General features: G+C 42.2%; 2 protein-coding genes and 1 non-coding gene across 3 annotated transcripts; all 3 read left to right on the top strand.

Moving 5' to 3' along the window:
* Positions 1 to 3,146: 3,146 nt before the first annotated feature.
* LOC143141072 (14-3-3 protein beta/alpha-A-like) lies at positions 3,147 to 13,717 on the top strand. Its single transcript, XM_076302319.1, has 6 exons — positions 3,147 to 3,243; positions 5,147 to 5,449; positions 8,117 to 8,240; positions 12,003 to 12,166; positions 12,350 to 12,445; positions 12,606 to 13,717. Exons 2-6 carry the CDS (start codon positions 5,159 to 5,161, stop codon positions 12,663 to 12,665), a joined length of 735 nt encoding a protein of 244 aa, XP_076158434.1. The 5' UTR covers positions 3,147 to 3,243; positions 5,147 to 5,158; the 3' UTR covers positions 12,666 to 13,717.
* Positions 13,718 to 15,442: 1,725 nt separating this feature from the next.
* pabpc1b (poly A binding protein, cytoplasmic 1 b) lies at positions 15,443 to 22,132 on the top strand. Its single transcript, XM_076302318.1, has 15 exons — positions 15,443 to 16,226; positions 17,125 to 17,318; positions 17,462 to 17,577; positions 17,822 to 17,961; positions 18,828 to 18,922; positions 19,095 to 19,232; positions 19,597 to 19,692; positions 19,821 to 20,093; positions 20,237 to 20,327; positions 20,475 to 20,585; positions 20,707 to 20,849; positions 21,057 to 21,141; positions 21,253 to 21,383; positions 21,525 to 21,623; positions 21,723 to 22,132. The coding sequence occupies exons 1-14, from the start codon at positions 16,034 to 16,036 to the stop codon at positions 21,615 to 21,617; spliced, it is 1,899 nt and encodes a 632-aa protein (XP_076158433.1). The 5' UTR covers positions 15,443 to 16,033; the 3' UTR covers positions 21,618 to 21,623; positions 21,723 to 22,132.
* Positions 19,364 to 19,497, top strand: LOC143141152 (small nucleolar RNA SNORA5). Its single transcript, XR_012990759.1, has one exon. It is a non-coding gene; the product is annotated as a small nucleolar RNA SNORA5 (small nucleolar RNA).
* Positions 22,133 to 23,615: the final 1,483 nt, after the last annotated feature.

The raw sequence follows: 23,615 nt of genomic DNA, 5'->3' as shown, positions 1-23,615 counted from the left end.
AAGCTTTCACTACAATTTGCAAGCTCATTGCAGACTTGTGCAAGGACATCTGACTCCATATCATGACTCAGACAGGCTATTATTTGATGCATTTTTATTTCACCTCATTCAGTATTCTTCACAATTTGGCATTCCTTTACATATCTGAAGCATAGTCAAGTGTGGACAAGCCTTTAAGTGTGTAGTGTAGTTAAGCCTCTACACTCATGAAAAAATGAAGCTGTCAAAGAAAAGAGCATATCTACTGTGAAACATGGAGAATGCTTGGTTATGTTTTGGGGCTGCTTTGCTGTGTCTAGCACAGGGTGCCTTGAACCTGTACAAGGAAAAATGAAATCTTAAGACCAGAGGGCATCCTGGAGCGAAACATACTGCCTAGTGTCAGAAAGCTCAGTCTCAGTCCTAGGTCATGGGCCCTCAAACAGGATAATAACAGAAAACATACAGCTAAAAGTACCAAAGAATGGCTAAGAAAAAAACATTGAGCCACTGAGGGCAGTGAATGCTGAAAATTGCAGTCTGCAGAAGGCACTCTTCAAAGTTGAGATAGAGACGTTTGTTCAGGAAGAGTGGGCCAAACCTTGATCAATTTAGGCTCAGAATTATAGAATTTGAAAATATATGCAGATAGATATAAATACTATATTCATCCCGAGGGAAATCTTAGAAATTTCTGCTCAAAATTTAACTGGTATGGTCCAAGCTACACTTCCAGCCATTCTTATGATAATCGAGCCAGTAGTTTTTGCATAATCCTGCTAACATTAAACAAACAGCTAACCAACAAACTGACAGGGGTGAAAACATAATCTCCTTGGCAAATGTAATAAGCAATTATATTGACTGAAATGGGTATTGCAATATCTGTGAATCCCCATCCTCACCCAGTAACCTGGATAAAGTATCTTACTCCATTTACTGATAAGTGTGATTTATTGATAGAGTCTCTTCCTACCATAGTGGTTAACAGAGTTAAGGGCCAGTGAGGGAAGAAAACAGATGTTGTTCCTGTGCTCCTCTCACCCGCTGTGCTCCTTGCACCCTCCTTATGGGTAGTTTCTCCCCAAGAAAAACTGTTTGACATTTTTATTGGCTGCAATTTTTTCAAGTGTAATCATGTTGTAATTGTAACCTACATTGCATAAGACAGGCAGGCCCTATGTTCCCTAACCCTAACCCACCCACCCACACCTCAGGCCTAACCCTAACCCTAACCTTAGAAATGTGGGAACATTTCACAACAAGCTATAACCTTCATGATTTTGTTTAGCCTTCTCATAATAGCTTAAAAGGGCACCAATTTAGGTGCAATGCATTTGAATGTTGTTCTATTCACATTTTCTCTAAATCACCCTAACTCTGGACATGAATGGAATCCACTTTGAGAGGAAAAAAATCATATTTTTACACATATATTTTTTTACCACATTTGCCATGTGCTGTACCTTTCCACATATTGTAAAGAATGATTCCTTCTTCCTTAAAATGCTGTCACCTGATAAAATGTGTTTATGGTTGGGATAGTTGAAGAGATGTGAATCTGATTCTGCAAAAGATTGTCTAGATGTTGCTCTGATGAAATGGACCTGTATCTTTGTTAAGGAATGTGTAAATTGAGTTATGTTGTCGACTGCACGGCCCAGCCCTGTACCTTGCTCAGGCAAACCTGCAAACTAGGAGCATCTCGGATTAAAAGTCTGGTGTGCTAGCAAGGGGGCTAAAACCCATAAGTGCTAGCATCACTAGCATGTCTCTACAGTAGGTGTCAGGAGGGAGGTTGACGTACTTAAAGCACAGCTAAAAGCTGGTTACTGGTACAAGTCATGTACTATGTGGAATGAAAAGTCTACAGAAGCCCTTAGAGGACACACCATATATTTTCTTTATTTCTGTTATTTCGAAATAACAAGCAATCTTTTGCCTCACATGTGGTATGAGAGAGAGAAAGATACTGCTGAGCCTGGCTTAAATGTGTGCCTTACAGCTTAGGACAGGTGTGTAAGCTAGTGACATCAGCCTATAAACCTAGTCAGTCTTATGCTTTTGAGACAACTCATAACATGAAATGTCTCAGTTCCAGCAGGCCTACAGTTTTTGTCAAAATCAGCCAATTTGGTTGTCTTGCTGTAGTATGATCAGTAGGCTACAGCGATGGTGTAGCCTACACATTCCTGACTCTGTAACTGGGAAGCAAAAAAAAGAGGCTCAGACTGATGCATGTTTTAGCAAAACATTTAAGGACCACAGAAGGTACTGGTGTAAACTGATCGACTGTTGATCAACCAAATTGAGCTAGCCAAAATTAGGTGCTGTGGGGAGTTCTATAGGCATCAAATTGTCTTGAGCACAGCCACGCGGCACTCTTCCACTGACTTGCATTGACACAGACCATAGGCATTTTTAAAATGTTTGTCAAAATGGTTGATTCTTTGCATTTTGTTGATATTTCTTGGTCATTTTTAAATGTTTTAAACTAAACAAAAAAAAACCTACATCCCAGTAAAATCGTGCCACTTTTGGTCTGCTGTTGGACCACCATCACCTTTAATTTAACTTGTTGTGAATATTAAGGGAAAAACACATAATGTTATTAAATTGAAGGAAGAAGTAACTAAATACATTTTTTCATACAAGTGTGATACAAAAAAGTGTGTTGGACCACAGTTGGCCAGTTGTCGGCAACCCGCCGGTTGACCTATCAACAAAATGCCAGCGGACCACCAGATATGTCCCCAGAGGGCCAGCAGTGTCCAGCCTCTTGCTATCTAGGTAGAAACATTACAATCAATCAAAATCCATCGATTTTAAAACATCACATTCATGAACATGGAGAGAATAGGCTACTCATTGTTGGCCATGGAATTATAGTTTTAGCCTACTATGGGGCATTACAGAGATCCTAAAAAGACCAAGCCTTTTACCCTAGTTGACCTGATTGACTGCAAATATAGACAGTTTAATGGCAACAAACTAATCATATTTAATCAAGATTATGCATAAGGTTGTAGCTGACACAGAAAAAAAAAAACAATGCACGCTGCAGGTCATTTTTTCGAGCAATGAGGGCACGTCACACCTCACGTCGATCAACGGTTGCCTTGGTAGCATTTGACGTCATTGCTCCCAGCCCAGTCCCTGCTCTTGGAGCCTGTGATTGGAGGGAAACCCCGTGGATTTGAGCGAGACAGGCAGCTAGAAAGAATCAGCTGTGTAGCCGGACCAAGAATACCGTCCCAAACTCAGGTCAGTGCGGTCAAAATCATGTAATTTATATAATTCCAAATGCATAATATTTAACTGTACACGGTGATGGTTTCCCCCCTCTTTTAAAAGTGCGAAATGGTTCCTTTAAATAATAGTTCAATGGATGCTAGATGTAGGGCGTAGTGTGGACAGCCTGTGATGCTTTCAAGCTTTTGTGTAAGGAGCGCTAGGAGTATCGTGGGCACGCAGCAAACAGTTCGATATTAACCCAGTCTGCATCAATAAGGTATATGGCTCACCGACTCGCCTCTCAAAGATTTATGCATAAAACCTACATTTTCTTTGGTTGGGGACCTAATAGGTTTTTATTTTAAATGTAGTCTCCGAATTCAGTTTGCCATTGTGGCACAGACAACGGAAGGATCCATGGTCTCATCACCATCAGACAGAACCGATGTGACCTGACTAGAAGCGGAGCGCATTTCGTTTATTGTAACGCATAGCTTAGCTAAGACGCTTTCAATGGGTTATATGCATGTCCATGATTAAGCTGCATTGTATGCACAAGGTAAATCTGACGGTTCTCCCGTTTTTCTTCCACGCACTAGCTACTCGAAGTCACTCATGTCATAAAAATAGGGCGTTCATTTGTAGCCTAGCGACATCCTCGCCCTAATATAGAATTGACTGAGGTGATTCGACCACTGATGCAAACTTTATATCAATATCATATTGCATTTGTTTTCGAAATATCTTTGCCGGGTCGATTATATTTTACGGTGTAAATATGTTTGTGGTGTGTATCGTAATACTGGGCTGCAGTTAGGTTTCTGTTGAATGGAGTGTCTTGCTTCGGCTAGTTAGTGGATGCAAGTCACGAGGATGATTTTAAGAGGAATTATGTCAGGCTATGTTGCCAGCAAGCAAGCAGTTAAATAAACAAGTCAAGCCTAGCCTACAATTTGTAAGGCCTTTCAAACTTGGAACCTCTACTGGCTAATCCATTGGAACAATTGATTAGTCGTTAAATTGTGGTTTATCTTTGTAATATTTTTTCTGACGCTACCTACCAAAATGCAAAAGTATCATTTGGCTACTTTGTATCTTCGAGAATAAATGGTTACATTCCACACAAGTTATGTCGACGATCTCTCACAGGTAGCTGGCGGGTCGAATTGGGTGTGGTAGGCTACATAAGTTACATCCGCATATTTCACATCACAGCCACAATGTAGGATAGGCTAGTAGGTGGCCTCGACGAACCTTCCATGCTTTGAATCGTGGTCAGGAGGGAGCCTGAAACGGGGTTCTCGCCCCGGTATGCTTATAGTAACATCCCGTGGTGACCGCGGTTCCTTTGAAAAAATAGGTTGGTGTACAGCACGTGCTGTCATTCCATCGATGAGGCCGGTTGAAACATGGAAAATCCCAAATTGATTCCGAGCTGCAATTACGGAATGTCACAGAAGGTGAAAGACCCCGTGGGTGTCTATATATTGCAAGTCGGCCAGATGTATCGATTTACTCTAGACCGGATGCGATTCTGTTCTTTTTCGGCTGAATAAGTAGCTGGCTGTAGCCTAATACTAACTGATGTGAGATGGACCCCTCATCTGCTAGACTAGCTGGACGTTATTGTTATGTGTAACATCACTACAATTGAATTGATGCGATGCCACTACACACGGATTCTTTTAGTATATTTTAAAGATGACTATAGACTATAAAGATGGTATAGTTTTATATGTGATGTTAAGGGTGGCCTTATGCTGTAGGTTCACTACAAGTAGATTGAATCACAGTAGTGTTCAAGTCATGTCCCAGACAGTGCCTAAACGTGCACAGTACTGCAGTGGACCTGAGCATTTTGTTAAAAAAAAAAGACCTCAAACTTACCCCCTTCTGTCTTGTCTGTCTCCACATTTTACATACTCCCCTGTAGAACTCAGCAGCCATGGACAAGAGCGACCTGGTCCAGAAGGCCAAACTGGCTGAACAAGCAGAGCGCTATGATGACATGGCTGCTTCCATGAAGGCAGTGACGGAGATCGACGAGGAGCTTTCCAATGAGGAGCGCAATCTTCTGTCAGTGGCCTACAAGAATGTTGTGGGTGCACGTCGCTCCTCTTGGAGGGTGGTATCCAGCATCGAGCAAAAGACAGACGGCACCGACAAGAAGCAGATGGCACAAGAGTATCGGGAAAAGATTGAGAAAGAGCTGAAGGAGATCTGCAATGATGTTCTGGTGAGGAGAAGCAGAAGGGTCCCCTGTTCACTGAGTAGATGCTCTCCCTGCTTTTTGACCAGATGTTTTTTTTTTGTTTTCTGAGCCATAGCTGGGTCTGGGTGCTGGGTCTGGAGTGTAGTGTTGCAAGTTTATGTTTATGACCTTATTCAGATTCCACTAGTTAAAGGTCCTGTATAGATCCATATCATTTGTAGGTTAGTGAAGTTTACTTAATTTAAATTTGTCTCAAGACTTTAGTGAAGGTCAGAGAAAACCAGCAGATGGTGCCCCACTCTGGAAAGGACATGGTTCTATTTTCTGTAAAGGTGACTGTTACAGCTGGGAACTTCAAAGTTAGTCAAGGATGCTTTAAGAGAAGCCATAGCATGGCTTTGAAAAATCAGTTCACTTTAGGTTTATTGGGTGTTTACAACTATTATTTGTTTGCACCACACATCTTTTCATACATCCTGGTGGGTAGCATAACAGATTACTGTGGAGGTGCCAGGAAGGAGCCCTTACCCCCTTGAATAGGGCAGTATTAATGTAACTCTTAATGCAGTACCACAATGGATGCCAGGCATTCGTGGGATTCCTTTCTTCTATTTTGACTGTGCCTGTAAAGAGCAGATATAATCCCAGAGGCTGGTACACTCACTACTGTGAAACAAAGGAGTTATTTAAAAAGAGCACATGCCACAACTGAGGGGATCCCTTATGTTGCCTGCCATTGCCACAACTCTCTGACACTAACTTACTTTTTTCTTTCCAGTTTTAATTTATCCTCTTTAAGCTTTTCCCAAATTGGGTTATAATAATCTGCTCAGCCAAGCTCCACATTGTAGAACCTCCAAACTTGTCCAGTCAGGAGTACGCTTATGGTGATGCATAGATATATTCCTGAAAACTACATGGCCAGTTCCATGTGTTCTGATTGGATGATCATGATCATTTGCCTACCGATTATTTAAGATCCAGAATTTTTGGCCAATATCAATGGGAACATGCCAGAACAACAGCACTCAGGAGCATTGCCCAGCAATACTGCTCAAAAAGTTGCGTATCAGTTATGTATCACCGTCTTAAAAATATTCTATTGAGAACCTTTAAAAGGCAGGTGTTGTATTAAGTGGTCCAGATATAGCCTTTTTTATTTTGTGTTTTCCTCTGAGAACAAGGGGAACAAGCCTACATGGTGCTACATGTCGCTATATTTTAGGTAAGGTTTAACTAAGGTACATATTCTGAATGTGTATGGTGAAGGAAATGGAGACCGAAATGTTGTGTATTATCCTCTGTGGTGAGTCATTGAGTTATAATCCCATAGCTACAGTGTCGGAGGATCAGCTACTGCTCCACTGTTCCAGTAGCCTGACCTTCAGAGCTCAGGTGGGGGTCATTCTTCATACAGAAGAACTTGTGTGAGCATGCTCAGTGAGCGCAGTCTAAGCCCCCTCCTTTTCTTGACTTCAATACACCCAACTACAAAAAGACATACTTCAACAATCACTCTGTTAACTTCAGATCACTCAAAAATATAAGTAAATGTGAAATATTGTGAATGTTAGGTTATAGCTTGCTCAGACCATAAGTGCTTCACACACATGTGATAGACATATTAAGCTAATGGGAGTCATGGGATGCTCAGTTTGAAGCATTTTACAAATTGTTTAAGGGCAATTCCTATCTGTTTCTCTACCATATGCACTTTTAGGATTGTGAGTATTTTTGTGGACACCCTTGAGTCCCCCTCTGGCATTTTTTTGTTGCCATGGCAAGTTGTCTAGTGGAGAGGAATGCTTCTGAGCATTCCCCCCGCCCTCCCAGTAAGTCCCTTTTGAGTGGAGCAAAGTGGCCTCGCCTCTGCTGTCCGAATGTCTGCCTTAGTGCTGGCTTATGTAAGTATTCAAATCAGACCCAACTCCAGAGAGCAGAGATCAGGATCCTGCTGAATTTACCATGACGGCAACTTTTTGATTGTCATTGATAATGGAACAGTTCCCAACTCACAACAAGATGAAAGACCACACGCTTCACCCAGTCACCCCTAGTCTCTGTGACTCATTACGTTTCGTTGTCAGTTAGCGTTTGCCCAGGGTAAGAATGCACTGGTTCAGTGTTAAGGTGGGAAGACTGTTTCTCTTCCTGGGTACAACATATCTTGTCTGAATGTGTGCCTTCCATTGTTAGGTCTGTGAAAATGGTCCAGAGTATTGGTGCTTGTATGTTACTTTGTGTCTAACTGTGGTCAGTTGAGTTACATCAACCTGTAGCTAGTAGAAAAAAAAATGTGGGGAAGTGCAACAGCCTCCCTATAGTGAATTCATGAGTCGATCAGGTCATCATATGAACTATTTTTTTCCACAGCTCTGCAAAAGCGCCTTTGAGCCTTGTGGGTTTTTTTTTTTTTTGTCTTTCAATCCTGCCATGTTTTGTGTGAGCCTTTGGATTCCTAAACAGTCCCCAGCAGTGTCTGTGAAGAACAAGAGTGATTGTGACAAAGTCCAGAGTCCCCCAGTGTCCATTCCCTCCTCCTCTTCTGTCTCTCTAATGCTGAATGAAAGAGCAGTTGTGTTTGGCGGCGATTCACTGCATCTGTCAAAGACTAGCCTTTCTGTCATTGATATTTGAGAAAGGGGTAACTGTATAAATACAAGTAAACATGCTTTTTTAATTCATTCACAGGATCTGCTGGACAAGTACCTTATACCCAGTGCCACCCCTCCTGAGAGCAAAGTGTTCTACCTGAAAATGAAGGGTGATTACTACCGCTACCTGGCTGAAGTTGCTGTGGGAGATGACAAAGCTGGTGAGTGCCCAAACCTTCACCCAAATACATAAACATACGCACAGCTTAAATCTGACGTCAAAGCTAATAATTTGTCTTAAGCTCCAGCACGATTCAATACCATCATCTTAACTCGCCACCTCAGCCTGTATTTGGCAGTTTAATTACGGCCCGGAGTTAGACATAATATCCACATTTTTTGGCCACAGTCATGTAGTGTTTGTGAAAAGGGAAAAAGGGAACGTGTTACGCAAGCATATCCAGCTGAAGCTGTCGTCAGTGCGGGGCAGAGGGCATGACCTTGAAGGCTTGAGCATATGAAAGCTGTGTCAGCCATGTGTCATTATTAGCATCCCCCTGATCCATTTACTGCAGCCACCATGCAGGCATACACACCCCAGTCACTAGATTCATGAATCATGACTTATGTTTTGAGAGATCACATCTTCAAGCAAGCAAAACCAGATAATCGATGGATAAATAGTAACAACATCCACAGATACTTATATGAGGATGGTATGTTAGGGCTAGAAACGTGATGCACATTGCACTATGCCTGATGCACAAGCGAGTGGCCTCACATGCTCCGTCATCATGTGCTCTGCTGTCTTATTAAAATAAGTGTGGAAGGTCATATGCAAGTGTGACAGACTACAGTTTCTTGTGTTTTCCCCCCTGCCAAATCATTTTTTCCCAGCAGCTTATTGCAAACTAATGCTGACTAGAACTCTTTAGGCCAGAACTGTAGGTGCTGTGCTACAAGTTCTGGCATGTACGTTCCCACTCCTGGAGTATATGAATGGCCTAGGGCACAAACATTTGCATTTTACTCCAGAACGGGTTGAACAGTCCACGGATTTAATAGAAAATGGTGATTGTTGCATCCCAAAAAAGGAATGTGAGTAAATCCCATTAAGCTGATAGAAAAAGTCCTGCTAGCAATAGACTGAAATAATGTTCCTTTGAAGCACAGATTCATGATTGAACATGCTCACAACTATATTACACAGCTAGTGATGGCAAGAAATATCAGTCCCTTTCACCCTTTGGTGAGTCTGCTGACATTTAAACTATATTGTATTAATCGCCATCTCAGTATAGCAGACTGATTCCTCACCCAGTGGGAAAGATAAATACCAATGCGGGTGTGTGGTAGTGAATCACTTTGCATATGAGGTGTGGCCTTTTACATGTTTTATCAGATATCACTGCTGCGTTTTCCATGTCGAGTCTGAATGGCCATACATTCAGCATCACAGGTCACTAGTGCCCGTCAAGCAACTAAGTAAGATGAACGTTTTGCCTACTGAAGGGTTTAAATAAAAATGCAATAGCTGAAAGCTTGAGGGATGGGGACATTTCAATGTGTCCTCCGAAAATATTATATTATATAAGGTTCTAATTAAAACACAAAATAATGGCATGTGAAGGATGAAATGGATTGTCATAAGCAGATTGAATAAATAAGTAAACTGCTTATACCAATGATGAAGGTAAGGAGAATTAAACTCAAAAAATCTCAAAACAAGTGGAGTAATTAAAAAGTATATCAGTAAATCAGTTTCCAGCAAATACAAGTAGAACTGCTTCAACAAAGACCAAGAGAAGCATATTGTGGAAATCCTACTCAAAATCATGCGGGCGTTTGAACGCATCCGAATGTAATGGACAAAACGTGAAGTGACCCTCTTCCATCCGTGAGGGGGTGATGGTGCTCGGGGCGGTTGTGCCCTAGTTCTGGAGAGGACGACTTGCCGTCTCCAGGCGCCTGGGCTGACATCAGCAGAGTATACTCTCCTCTATGGCCACTATAAATAAATGAAGAATCCTCACAGCTGAACTACTTTTTCTCGAAGCTTCTGTCCCCCTTATTTAACCGGCCTGGAAGCAAAAACAAGTACAGTTGCAGTCCCATACATGGATCCACTGCAAGGGTCTACTTCTGCTCATTAGTTCTTCCTTATGCAGACCACAAAATAAACATGACATTAGATATTGAATGTAATGGTATGGAATGCTGAGAGATGGTTAGGTAGGGACTATACTGACTTTTGTATGCACACGGCTTTGTTTTAATTACAGTTATCATTGTTGTGAGGGTCACATATATTGGCCGCTATTTATCAGACCCCTTGGAATTTTGTGTTCCTAAAAATCTGTTAAAATAATGTCCTTCACTTAGCCTGGCTAACGTCAGACCTCATCTAATTTTCTCGTATTTGAAACGTGCTTTACGAATGCCCAGAGCTGTTTATTGGCTGCTACGAATGTCTATCAAATGAGTTTGTACGTAGCTCATAACCACTTCGGTGTGTTGTCATCGTCTTGCTGTCCCCCCTCCGTTCTGTGATTGGTTCCTTCCTTGAGGTGAAAACAAATCCATGGAATCCAGGCTGCCTAGCAGCGTTAATAAAATCACGCGCAAGGCAGCATGGGAAAACCCAGGCTATCCTTCACATGCAAAATAACAGCAATTGTACTATTTATCACCACCAATAAGGGTTCATTTGTTTTACCTCGAATTCCAGAGGTGAGGGACCACTGCTTAACCAGAATAACCCCACAGGTCCTCCCATTCGGCAAGTGGGTTGGATTTCAGCAGCATTGCCGTTTTGGTGTGCCACCAAAACGGCTGACCTACAACTGTCATCATAGCAGATAGTCTTGAACTCGTTGCCAAGGCAACACCAGCAGCAGCAGGTTTGAACAGTCAAATGGGGGGTGGGGCGGGCGGTTGGGGGGCGCATATATGCCTGTATGTGGTTGCTAGGCACCCATGCTCCTCGTGTGTGTGTGTGTGTGTGTGTGTGTGTGTTTTCACACACCATGACCACACTCATCCTTAGCTCTTGTGTGATATGAAATTCCAGACATGTGCCCCCCTGTGGGCATGGGGTGTGAGGCGTTCTTGAGTGAGAGTGGCACCATCAGCCTCTCCACCAGCACCCGTCTTCGAGCTTCCTGAGCCCTCTGAAACATTCATGTGTTTCTCTCAGCACTGCGATCAATACAGGCCGGCAGCTGCATGGCTGCTCTCAAGGCCCACGTGGATGAATGCAGGCAGAGCTCCTGACAGAAAATAAAGAAAACCTTTGATAAGACAGTGGCCCATGGTAGTGTGCTGGCTGTGGCAAACAGAGCGTTCGGCACTAGCCCACTGCTGTTTGGTCTAGAGTACGCTATGGTCCTTGTAGGCAAGTCTCGACACTCGGCAGCCATCTTGGATCTTGGTAATGCCCCAGGCAGTTCAATTGGGCAAACAAGATCAGGCTTGTATCAATTTGGAGAGAAGCATAACTCTTTGTAGGATGGTCTGACTTAAACGGTGTGTGAACATTTCCTCCATTCTCAAATAAGGCACAAAAAAAACCTGACAAGCCCATTCTGATCACACCAAATTTTGCAGTGCAACTATTGCTATCATAATGGTGGAAATAAACAGAATGATCAAGTAAGGCAAGGTAGATATGGTCTTCTCCAAAGACATATTTTTTTGTATGAAATGAATGAAAAGCTGGTGCTACATATTGGTTGAATTGGCAACAGTGACCGTTGACTTCTAAACCCAGCCTGTTGGGACATCACAGGTCAATTACTGAGGAAATTCAAACGCAGGAAGAATTTACACTTACAAAACACTTGACAGTTATTTAATGAGTGAGGTTCACTGTATCTGGCAATGTTGGAGATCATGTGTCCACACTACAACCTCAAATGTCTGTATAGGGTTAGATTCTTAGAATCTAAGATTACTAAATGTATTTATTGTTTCCCCCCAAACAGCCATCATCGCAAAATCTCAAGAGGCCTACCAGTCAGCGTTTGACATCAGCAAGAGCAACATGCAGCCCACACACCCCATCCGTCTGGGCCTGGCCCTCAACTTCTCTGTCTTCTTCTACGAGATCCTGAACTCCCCCGAGCAGGCCTGCAAACTGGCCAAGACCGTAAGGCTGACAAAGCATTTGCATCTAGTTCTTTTTTTTACTTATTAAATGATGTGTTATGTGTGAAAGCAAGTGTTCAAGCTCCATTCCGATAACTATTTTGGTTTATGTTGTTTGACTGAAATGAGTGTAGGAGACTGTTTACATTTCTCAGGTATCTGTAAAAACTTTTCCTTTTTTCAGGCTTTTGATGAGGCTATTGCAGAGCTTGATTCACTGAATGAAGATTCGTATAAGGACAGCACACTGATCATGCAGCTGCTGAGAGACAATTTGACAGTGAGTGGTTAATGCTTTTCCTCTACACAACAAAACATTTAATGCCAGTTGTTTCCACAGAAAAGGGAACTTGGTTGAAAGATTCGGTTATATGGGTGTAATGCGTCATTGGTCTTGTATATCAATTGTAGTATTGATTTTCTCTGTTAATCTCTTGCAGCTGTGGACCTCAGACAATCAAGCTGATGCGGAAGACACGGAGGAAGGCAGAGAAAACTGAGTCTGCTCATCAAACTTTCCTGTCTGCTTACTGAGGCAAAAAAAAAGAAAAAAAAATGAAACACTGAGACCATCATGGTTCCAGCTTCTTTCTCTTTAACTTCTCACCAGCCTCTGTCACTTGGATACGTGTATGTGTGCGTGCGTGTGAGAGAGAGTGTGTGTGAGTGTGTGTGTGTGTGAGAGAAAGTGTCTGAGTATGGAAGTGTTGGTGTGTGAGTGTGGATTATGATATGGGATTACAAGCAAGGGTGTTTGGGAGGGGTGGGATGGGTAGTGTCTGACCTTGTAGTTTTTGAGGCACAATAACGATGATTTGGGAGTCAGGGAGTCATACAGGGGCTAATTTTAGCTAGGCGTTATACATGTGCATTATACATATGTGAGACATTGATGCATCCTTTGACATTGTTGTTTGACATGTCTGTGGTTCACCAGGAAACACACATGAAACAGTACAGAGCCTGTAGACAGAACAAGTGTGAACGATTTTAGTTGAGCAGGGAATAGGTTACATTACGTTTTTCCTCTTTCCAGAAGAATAATGATAAATAAAACCAAAAGTAAGTCTGACATCATGGTTTCCATTGAGAGGGCTGGCGAGAGACATTCCATTCTTAGTGCCATCTGCTCAAGATCATTTCCTTACCTGGACTGACATGTCGGGGTTCTTTACCTGCTGTCTGAAATCATGAGACATAGAAAACCTGCAGTTAGTCGCAAGGATTCGCCGCAGCTCAGTTCTGTCATTCGGATAATGTCCCTTGAGCAGTTTGGTCATATTTTTCCCATTAGCTTACTTCTATCTCCTGTTAGGGTTTATATTTTGTCTTTTTATTTTATTTTTTCTTTGTTTTCTTATCTTTTTGTTCTTTTCCTTTGATATATACCCATTGCATTGTTCTAAGTTTGTAATGGAGGTAGCCATCTGGACGGGGTAGGTTTCATGTCCTTGGAATTTTCATACTGTACACCCAAACATAATTGTTAATGTCAGGGGAGGGGGTTGCAATGTAATTTCATGTATGTGAAATAAAAGAAAATCTTAAATCACTCATTGCCTCTGCAGTGCTTCATCTACAGCAAAAAAATGGGTCGTGTGTCCTCTACCTTCCTCTGCTCTGACTGTTTTTGCAATGGCCTTCCAACATCCCTCGTTATCATGCAGAGCAAGAACTGGGTCGTTAAGTCTCAGTGGGAAAATAATGGCTGTCATTTTGTGAGCACGTGTAAAGGCTTGTGGGCCATGCACCAAATTTGGAAGGGAGAGTGCATTCCTGAAGTGATCTACCTGGAGTAACAGTGTGACGTGATATATTTTCAGTTATTTGTTAATTATTTCATGTAAAGTGGGCACACGCCCATTAGTTTTATGTTGTCAGTACACTTGATGAATGCCAAATGCCTTTATAAGCACCATTACCTTTCACTTTCCAAAGAATCACAAATTCTTCAAATGGTGACCACACTTGGTGCATTTTTATAGCAGGCTACTTGACTAAATAAACAGGAGTACAACTTAAAGAATCATCCAGTCTTTCTTGCTGAAGTACCTGTGCAACCTTGCTTTGTACCTTTGTATGGCTCTTAATAAAATTAAGTTTAGGAAAGATTGTTAGCCTTTGAACTCTGGATATGTCAGAACCCTGATTGCCCACATTTCCATCGAGACAATAACAGGACCACAATCTACAATGCCTTGGGGGCTGGCCAATGTGAGTTTGGGGGGAAGGGGAGTGGGTCACATGCCCAGCCAGTAAAATGTGAATTTAAAAAAAAGTCTTCATTTGCAGCTGGTTTGAACATTTAATTATTGGTAATGGGTAATGTGCATGGTATATTTGTATGGAGTTTCTTGAATTTACCCTTGGGGATCAATAAAGTATATATCTATGTATCTATCTAGTTTCTTTAGACCTTTTCACAGTAAAAATACCATATCCAGCACTGCTGTGCTCTGATGATAAGCTCATTTACTGAAGGCTATTGTAGGCTTTTAGTGGCTGAGTCTGATGAAGAAGAACTCTAATGGAAACAGCTGTAATGATCATAAACAGAGTCATTTATGATTATGAAATATGCACACATCCAAGTTTCCCTTGCTCCAGTAAGTCTACTGCTCCCCCTTCTGGTTAATTTTTGACCTTGAGGAAAAGGTTGGTTTCAGTAATGATGGCATTGCTGTTTATGTCCACATAATCTCTATTATGCAGTCTACACAAGCAGTCAGACACTTCAAATAAGGGATTGTTAATTTTTCCAATTCCGCTTTCATTCCCCCTTTCTTTTTTTCTTTTTTTCTTTCATGCATGTACTCTTTTGATCAGGCAGGTTTATAGGCCTACTCAGAGAAGACAACCTTCTTTGATCATTTGGCGCAGTAGGCCTATTATTATCTGAAGATTTATCTTGATCATTTGGACACAGAGATGAGTCGATCAATGTCGTTGATACTAAAAATGAAATAGTAAAATGTGTCAAATGTATTTATTTGTTCATAAAAAGTTCAAGGGGAACTTTAACCTTCATGCCTAATAGGCTAATCACTTACACTTGCACTCCTGTTGTGTTTGAAGTGTTTAACTAAACTGAAATATGATTGTGATAATATGATCAGCGGTTTTTAACAAACCAATTAAATGCTTAGCATTTCTATGCTGAGATGAATCGTGGATTTCTCTCTTGCTTTTTTATTTCACCAACAGCTTGCACATGACTGGTCCACTGTGATGACGTACACATGGGTATATAGGCATCGACGGCCACATTTTTTCCCTCCCCAAACCCCGGCTGTTAGTGCTGTGTGAGTGCGTGTGTGCTCCTGAGCTTGCCTCGGCACACATTATATAAAAAATCTAAAAAACAAAAAAAAACTTAAAAACCTTAAAAACTCCAAAAAATCATTTTTCTTTTTATAATAAAATCGGTGAAGCAGGAGTCGCTTATCGTGGTCTGGACGGTACGATACGGGGAGAAGCAACGTTAACGAAATTTTTAAACCGACGTATGTTGCTAGCTAGCTAGTAAGCTAATCATTGGCTAACGTTACCAGCGAATTCGAAAGGCCTTGCTGCTGGCATTCATTTACGATACGTTTATCCGGTCCTATCAGCAAGCTATTTAAGTACACCGAACAGGTTGTATCTTGACAAGTGATAGTATTTTAATATTGATCTATTTTAGTGTCATTGCATTTTACCTTTTAGCAGTTTTGAAGTTGCTAGCAGCGTTAGCAGAAAGGCGTATTGAGCTGACGCGCTAACGGCAAGAAGATCCCTCAAACCACGAGTGGCATCTTACGCAGAACGAACTGAAGATTTGACGACTTTTCGCTATAACCACTATATTTGACCAAATCAATTAAATACAATGAATCCCAGCGCTCCAAGTTATCCGATGGCCTCACTGTACGTCGGGGATCTCCACCAGGATGTGACCGAGGCCATGCTGTACGAGAAGTTTAGCCCCGCTGGGGCTATCCTCTCCATCCGTGTCTGCAGGGATATGATAACCCGTCGTTCCCTTGGATATGCCTATGTCAACTTCCAGCAGCCTGCTGATGGTAAGATCCGTTTGTTACGGTTCATTGTTGGGTGTTATTATATAATTAAATGTGTGCGTTAACGTTAGCGAACAGCGCTAACTTAACGTTAGCCAGAAATGCTAACATGCTTGCTATCATTAACGTTACTCGTGGCACGAACGTGTTGCATACGCACACTGCAGTATGTTAGCATGCTAGCTTGATAGGATTATGTTGGCCTCCACCTAGCTTAACGTGGATGTCTCGAGAGGCCTAAAGAAGTGGTGTCAGGTAGCTTGCTCTTGGAGTTAGCCTCACTAACGTTACCGTGGCTGCATTAAAATTGTGTTTTAGTAGAATCACTGGCCTAAAACAGAGACGTTTTCTCTCATTTCCCTATCTGTAACGCTGTATTTGGATGTAAAACATGCTACGCGATGGAACAAAATTGACGACACGGACATGTGCGAAGACATTTCATGGCATACGCCATCTGTAGCCATTCTGACATGACACACAGCATGGCGCAGCCATGCCGTAGTGGAGGTTTTTCGTGAATCGCGATAAAGAAAGTTGGCTACCTCAGCAGACCACGCCTAACCATAATCACACATTTTTGCACATGGTCTGTGAAGTTATTTGAACATTGGTGTTTTGGAACTGAGTTGTCTGAATGCGCAAACTGGGTGGGGTCGTGTATGTGCCAGATAAATGGCACAAGGGTTAAAATTTGGCAACCATTCTCAACTGTTATTATATAGGACAATAGATGACAGGACATTAAATATATTGTCATGATATGGACATAAATGGCCTCGGTTTAAATGGTTTAATTCCTGCTAAGAACGTCACCCAGAGCCATAGAGATGCCATGAATTGCACCCATATCAGTAAGGTGTATTGATTTGTACATGCGTATTTGGGTTGTCTCTTACAGCTGAGCGTGCGCTGGACACCATGAACTTCGACGTTATTAAAGGTAGACCTGTCCGCATTATGTGGTCCCAGCGTGATCCTTCTCTGAGGAAGAGTGGAGTTGGCAACATCTTCATCAAGAATCTGGACAAGTCCATTGACAACAAAGCTCTCTATGACACATTCTCTGCTTTTGGCAACATCCTATCTTGCAAGGTGAGTTACTGTGGTCTTCACGGATTGTTCTTCACGGGTCTTCACGAATGGGTTGTTCTGTGTTGTCCAAATTCCTTTTACTTGCTTGAGTTAGTAGATTTACAAATGTAAAACGTTTTGTGCTTTCACATCTCCATTTTAAGGTGGTTTGTGATGAGAATGGCTCGAAGGGCTATGGCTTTGTGCACTTTGAGACTCAAGAGGCAGCGGAGAGGGCCATTGAGAAAATGAATGGCATGTTGCTCAATGATCGCAAAGTGTAAGTGTGTTGAATTTGTATTTAGTTGAAATGCATGCGTTAGGTACTACCATCACTTATATCGAGTGTGAATTTGTGCTGCAATTTGTACCATGTTTCGTGTACACTTGAATCATGTACAATGTGCTCCATGTTGGCTAACCTTTATTATTAATCCCCTAATGCATCGTGTACATGTCCAAGTGTTTTTCCTCATGTTCTGGTCTGCATGACTGATCTTGGCTCTAAACTGATGCTCCCACAGGTTTGTAGGCCGCTTCAAATCTCGCAAAGAGCGCGAGGCTGAGCTTGGTGCCAGAGCCAAGGAGTTCACCAATGTTTACATCAAAAACTTCGGCGAGGACATGGATGATGAGAAACTGAGGGAGATCTTCAGCAAATATGGTGATTTTACATATTCTGTTAGAAAAAAACATTAAAGGAATTATCCGGAGTAAAATGCACTTTAGATCAATTTACGGATGATTGGGAGTACATACGTTGAGTTGACATCAAAATCATGTCATTCAGATGTGTTTTGAGAAAGTTCGATTTTACCGTTTTTAGTCAAAACTCGTTAGCCTGGAAGTGACCTGGGCATGTCATTTCGCCGCTACAAAACGCTTTTTTTATACCTCTTCTACAGTTCCAAACAACATTACACTTACGTGGTAGTGAGTAGAGGGTCCCTAAAACCAAACCGAAGTATCCCAAGGTCTTTATGTGGTCGGATAGAGAGTCCAGAATGAATTTCATCAAGCCAGTACCTTTCCGGAAATGTTGCTGCTGCAGCTGGCGTCTTTAGGGGAAAGTCTGTAGGAGTCGATTGCCGAGTGTGGAGTAACACGCTCTGGAAATTCACAATTTCGTCGCCGTTTTTTTAATTTTTATTTATTTATTTATTTATTTTTTAAACATAGTCCAGTCCATACAACTTCATTTCAATTTCGAAAGAAATACTGGACTATGTTTTTTTTTTTTTTATTTTTTTTTTTTACTTTTTTAAAGAACTTTTTTTTAAAAGGTCTTGTACTTTCTAAATAGTATAGCTACAGGTCACATCCTGTAAAAATGGATGTGACCTGTAGCTATACTAGAATTAGAAAAGTAGTTTGAGAAATAGCCATACTATTAGATGTGCTCACACATCTTGACATGTTTGAGTGCTGGAAGCCAGCAGAATGACTAGATTGTAAGCAGTCCTTGAAGTGAGTTAGGGCGAGAAGTCCCTTCAGTGGTGCTGATCAAGCCTATATTCTTTTAATTCACAGGCAATTCCATGAGCATTCGCGTGATGACTGATGATAGTGGCAAGTCCCGAGGCTTTGGTTTTGTCAGCTTTGAGAGACACGAGGATGCCCAGAGGGTGAGTCATCATCTTTCCCTTGTCCTTTTTTCAGGTGTTTGTGTTGCTGTATGTGAAATATGCATTGCGAACCATAATATTGCACTGTAACATCTCAACTATGAGTTGAATGGCCGTATTGACCTTCTGTGCTGTTAGTTTCATTGTTAGTATGTTGTCCTCTTCCTGTCAGGCTGTGGATGAGATGAATGGGAAGGAGATGAATGGGAAGCTCATCTACGTGGGCCGCGCCCAGAAGAAAGTGGAGCGCCAGACAGAGCTCAAGCGCAAGTTTGAGCAGATGAAGCAGGACCGTATGACCCGCTATCAGGTACGGTTAGTTACAACCCTCATCCAAGGTTCCCCGAGTTGCTCTTGGGGTCTTTCTGCTCCTCGTGAGGATTGAGAACTTCAAGTACGCACACAATATAACCCAAACCACTTTATTATTTATTATTCACTTGCAGCCTTGTCAAATTCAGTGTCTCCTTCTCAGTGGACTACACTGGCCAAAATGGCTGCCACAGTAATAAGTAACCCATGGGCTCTACGTCCTTTGTAGTGAGACGCTGGAGATAGATGGAGTACTGACAGATTCTCCACCACCTTTACTGAAGGAGGAAGTGAGGGCTTATTTACATGTATTACTGCCGGAGTGAGACTAATCGTTTTCTCTTCCCTCTCTCTTGCATCAGGGAGTCAACCTTTACGTCAAAAATCTTGATGATGGCATTGATGATGAGCGTCTGCGCAAGGAGTTCTCTCCATTTGGTACCATCACCAGTGCCAAGGTATGAGCATTTATTTTTTAGATTCATATTTTGTTTCTGGGTTAAGTATGTCGAGCATATGTTCTGCCTTTGGGGCAAGATCTAAAGACCCTCCCTCTTAAACAAGCCTCTTTCTCCTTCCACTCAAGGTCATGATGGAGGGTGGCCGCAGCAAAGGCTTTGGTTTTGTGTGTTTCTCCTCTCCTGAGGAGGCCACCAAAGCCGTGACTGAGATGAACGGGCGCATTGTGGCCACCAAGCCGCTTTACGTGGCGCTGGCTCAGCGCAAGGAGGAGCGCCAAGCCCACCTCACCAATCAGTACATGCAGAGGATGGCCAGCGTTCGGGCCGTGCCGAATCCAGTCATCAACCCTTACCAGCCCGCTCCACCATCCGGCTATTTCATGGCTGCCATTCCACAGGTAAGAGTGATGAGTCATGCTGCAGGAATGTAGCGCACATAGTCAGGTGCTTCTGCTGAATGTATAGTCAACTTGGTCCTTAGTTTATGCCAGCTGTATGAATAATGTGAATGATGTAACATTATTTTCTATTGCTTCTGTAGGCCCAGAACAGAGCTGCATACTACCCCACCAGCCAGCTGGCCCAGCTGAGGCCCAGCCCCCGCTGGACGACACAGGGCGTCAGACCACAGCGTAAGTTCCTTATTCCATGTGGAAGTGTGCCATTTCGAAACCTCAAACTCGAGACTCTCACTCGAACAGCTTAGTACACATGTGAAACTTTCCTTCACTGAGGGAGGTTCTAGACTTTAAATGGCAGCTTCTTTTTCATCTCCGCAGACTTCCAGAACATGCCAGGTGCCATGCGGGCCCAGCCACCACGGCCCCAGACCTTCAGCACCATGAGGCCAGCCTCCCAGGTGCCTCGCATGGTGTCCACTCAGCGCGTTGGTGAGTGTCTTTTGTACTCCACATATACATAGTTGACAAGTTGAATGTATACCGTTTTAAGTTGTTATTTGCTATTGCCTTGAAGTGTTTATCTAACTTTTTCTTTCTTGTCCCTCTTCAGCGTCTATGGGTCCTCGCCCTGCTACTGCAGCAGCAGCAGCAGCCGCAGCCCCAGTGCGTGGCGTGCCCCAGTACAAGTACGCCCCTGGAGTGCGCAACCCCCAGCAGCACATGAACACCCAGCCACAGGTTGCCATGCAACAGGTAAACACCGAAGAAAACAGTTGTTTAGATGTCATCAGTGCCATTGTGTGGGATCAGTAGTTTGGTTAATTGACCCTCAACTGGGCAATTTTTGCTCTTGCCTATTTTTGCTTCAAACTGTTTTAAACTTTGACATGATGGTCCTTTAAGTTGTGTTAAACGTATGACCGTGCTAAAGCTAAACATTGCATTGGGTTTCCCCTGTAGCCTGCTGTCCATGTGCAGGGCCAGGAGCCTCTGACCGCCTCCATGTTGGCAGCTGCCCCTCCACAGGAGCAGAAGCAGATGCTGGGTGAGTCAAATGATATGCTTTAATTACACTTTATTGTGAGTCATGGTAGATTGTGTGATGAGCTATGCATAGAACATACTCGGGTCCTAAACGGTCTTTCTCTGGCTGCAGGTGAGCGTCTCTTCCCACTGATCCAGAACATGCACCCAACCCTGGCTGGAAAGATCACAGGAATGCTGTTGGAGATTGATAACTCTGAGCTGCTCCACATGTTGGAGTCTCCAGAGTCGCTGCGCTCTAAGGTCTGTGAAGCTAATGGAATTTTATTTATGAATAATCCACAATCCATTACTTTCCAAAATGCCCTGCAAAATGTTGACTTTCTTTTGTCAAACCTTGTTCAGTATTTGATTTTGGGCTCAACTGTTTTTTTTTTTCTTTAGGTTGATGAGGCCGTGGCTGTGCTCCAGGCTCACCAAGCCAAAGAGGCTGCTCAGAAGAATGTGCCCAACTCTGCTGGTGTCCCAAGTGTCTAAGCCAAGGTGAGGAGCCCATCTTTTCAGCTTGCACTGTTGATATTACTGATCATGTGGTCAATTCCTACAGAAAAAAACATTTGTTGTTTTCTCTCTGTTTTATAGGAATGGGGAACCTTGAAACTTGCTTCACCGAGGAAAATAAAAAATTAAACATTGAAAAAATGAAAACACACAAAACATTGCAAAAAGATCTTAAAACATTTTAAAAAAAGGAAAGGAAACTAGGTCAGCCAGGTCTGGAGATGAGAACGCTAGGCCTTGTTTATTTTAAAAAATGGAGAAAAAAAAGAGAAAAAATTTTAAAACATAAAAAATGTAAAATCTGCGGTTAAAAATATTCCAGAAAATGGGTTTGTGACCCGAAAGCATTCCTTCCTTGTTTTATTCCTTTTACTTTGTGAAGGCCAAGAGTTTTGGCTCTGAGTGGACAGGAGAGGGCTGAGAACTTGGCATTGTGAAGTTTCTCTTGAATTAAAAATTTGCTTGCTGAAATAAAAACCTATTAAAACATATTGACGTTTCTTTTATTTGTATAATTCCATATCAACACACATGCAGGTACATTTACATTAGATTACTAGATTGACATTCCTGACTTCTGTGTCTGGATTTCGCTCACATGATGCATGCCTTCTGAGGCTGTGAACATGGAAATGGTGCAGTCTATAAGCCAAGATTGACCTAGATCTTTCAGAGGGCCTGTCATCCAAGCTGTTGGCAATGCCTTCTATTGTACATGTAGGTATTTAACTTGTGTGATAGCCTGGCCCTGTCTGACTAGTATCTCCTAATTTTTATTTTGTGATACTAGTCTAGCTTTTTTCATGGGTCTGTTTCCCTCAGTCACCAGGATGACAGGCCAATCAACCATGAGGGGGATCATGTTAGTTTTGAAAGTGGCTGTGGAAAATGGTAGTAGGTTTTACAAACCTCTAAATTGCAGTTTACGTGGTTTCCTGACATGCTCTTTGTAAAGGTTAGGCGAGTATAAAGAAACGTTTGGAATCCCATATTGATTCATTGGTCAGGCCGGACCAATGATTTCAGTCTTAGCACATTTCCTAATTATGATTACCCAGACTGGTCACAAAGTGAAACTCGATGAGTGATGAAACCAGGCTACACATGTTCTAAAGTCTCAATTTACCAAGATGGTTTGACTGGAAAATAAAATGTTTTCCAACTTGACTGAATAGATATAAAGTTCAAGCTGAAAGAAAGAGTTGAGCGGTTTATTACATTTTGCAACTCCACTGATCATCATTTTAGTGGTCCCCTTGCTACAATATCCCAGTAATCTACTTTACTACTGTAAATATTACAGTATCCCCAGTACAATATCCCAGTAATCTACTTTACTACTGTAAATATTACAGTAACCTACTCCATGGCACCCCTGGTAATGCGGAGTAAAAAAGAGGTATCAAAAATAAGCTTTTAAGAATTTATCTTATCATGACAATTCAAACACTGAAGGGAAGCAAATTTATTTTGAGAGAGAGGGAAAAACCAATCAGTTCCAGGCAATACCCATGGCACCATCACCAACATCCATATCTAAGTTGAATAGGAAATGGCTCCATAGTCAAACTAAGTAGTCTGTCAGTGAACTGTGCGAGGGTGGATATGAATTTTAAGACCCATAGTACACTTACACTTGCCTACTATACTATGTTCTCCACTGGCAGGCTGCTTTTAATGGGTGCAAGTGGCGTAAGGCCTTGAATGTCAGCTCCACTAAAGCCATGGTCATAGGAGACATAGGTGATGTGTAATATGGCATAGAACCACTAGGGGGCACAACAGCCACCAGTTGTCTTTCCACCATGGATACGGGTAGGCCTAGTTGTCAAACCCAGTGGAACAAAATGTTGGTTGCGCTTGTATTAGTATTTTCCTCAACATTATGTAAAAGAAGTTGGTTTGTAAATTAATCAGTACTCGCACAATAGCTCAAGTGGAAAGTAAGTAATGGTTGAATTATGGTTGTCATTG

Source organism: Alosa pseudoharengus, unplaced genomic scaffold (assembly GCF_046254945.1).
Source record: "Alosa pseudoharengus isolate Yale_2024_CS ecotype anadromous, Long Island Sound unplaced genomic scaffold, YU_APseudo_1.1 YU_APseudo_1.1_scf_23, whole genome shotgun sequence".
Taxonomy (NCBI): Eukaryota; Metazoa; Chordata; class Actinopteri; order Clupeiformes; family Clupeidae; genus Alosa; species Alosa pseudoharengus.
The sequence above is the reverse complement of the archived record's forward strand: the minus strand, read 5'-3'. Positions and strand labels throughout refer to the sequence as shown.

Excerpts from the sequence above, each read along its gene's own strand:
- LOC143141072 (XM_076302319.1), top strand. The coding sequence starts at position 5,159 with ATGGACAAGAGCGACCTGGTCCAGAAGGCCAAACTGGCTGAACAAGCA. Across the intron at positions 8,241-12,002 it reads TGTGGGAGATGACAAAGCTG|CCATCATCGCAAAATCTCAA; the intron begins GTGAGTGCCCAA and ends CCCCCCAAACAG. Across the intron at positions 12,167-12,349 it reads CCTGCAAACTGGCCAAGACC|GCTTTTGATGAGGCTATTGC; the intron begins GTAAGGCTGACA and ends TCCTTTTTTCAG.
- pabpc1b (XM_076302318.1), top strand. The coding sequence starts at position 16,034 with ATGAATCCCAGCGCTCCAAGTTATCCGATGGCCTCACTGTACGTCGGG. Across the intron at positions 19,693-19,820 it reads GTACCATCACCAGTGCCAAG|GTCATGATGGAGGGTGGCCG; the intron begins GTATGAGCATTT and ends CTTCCACTCAAG. Across the intron at positions 20,586-20,706 it reads GGTGTCCACTCAGCGCGTTG|CGTCTATGGGTCCTCGCCCT; the intron begins GTGAGTGTCTTT and ends GTCCCTCTTCAG.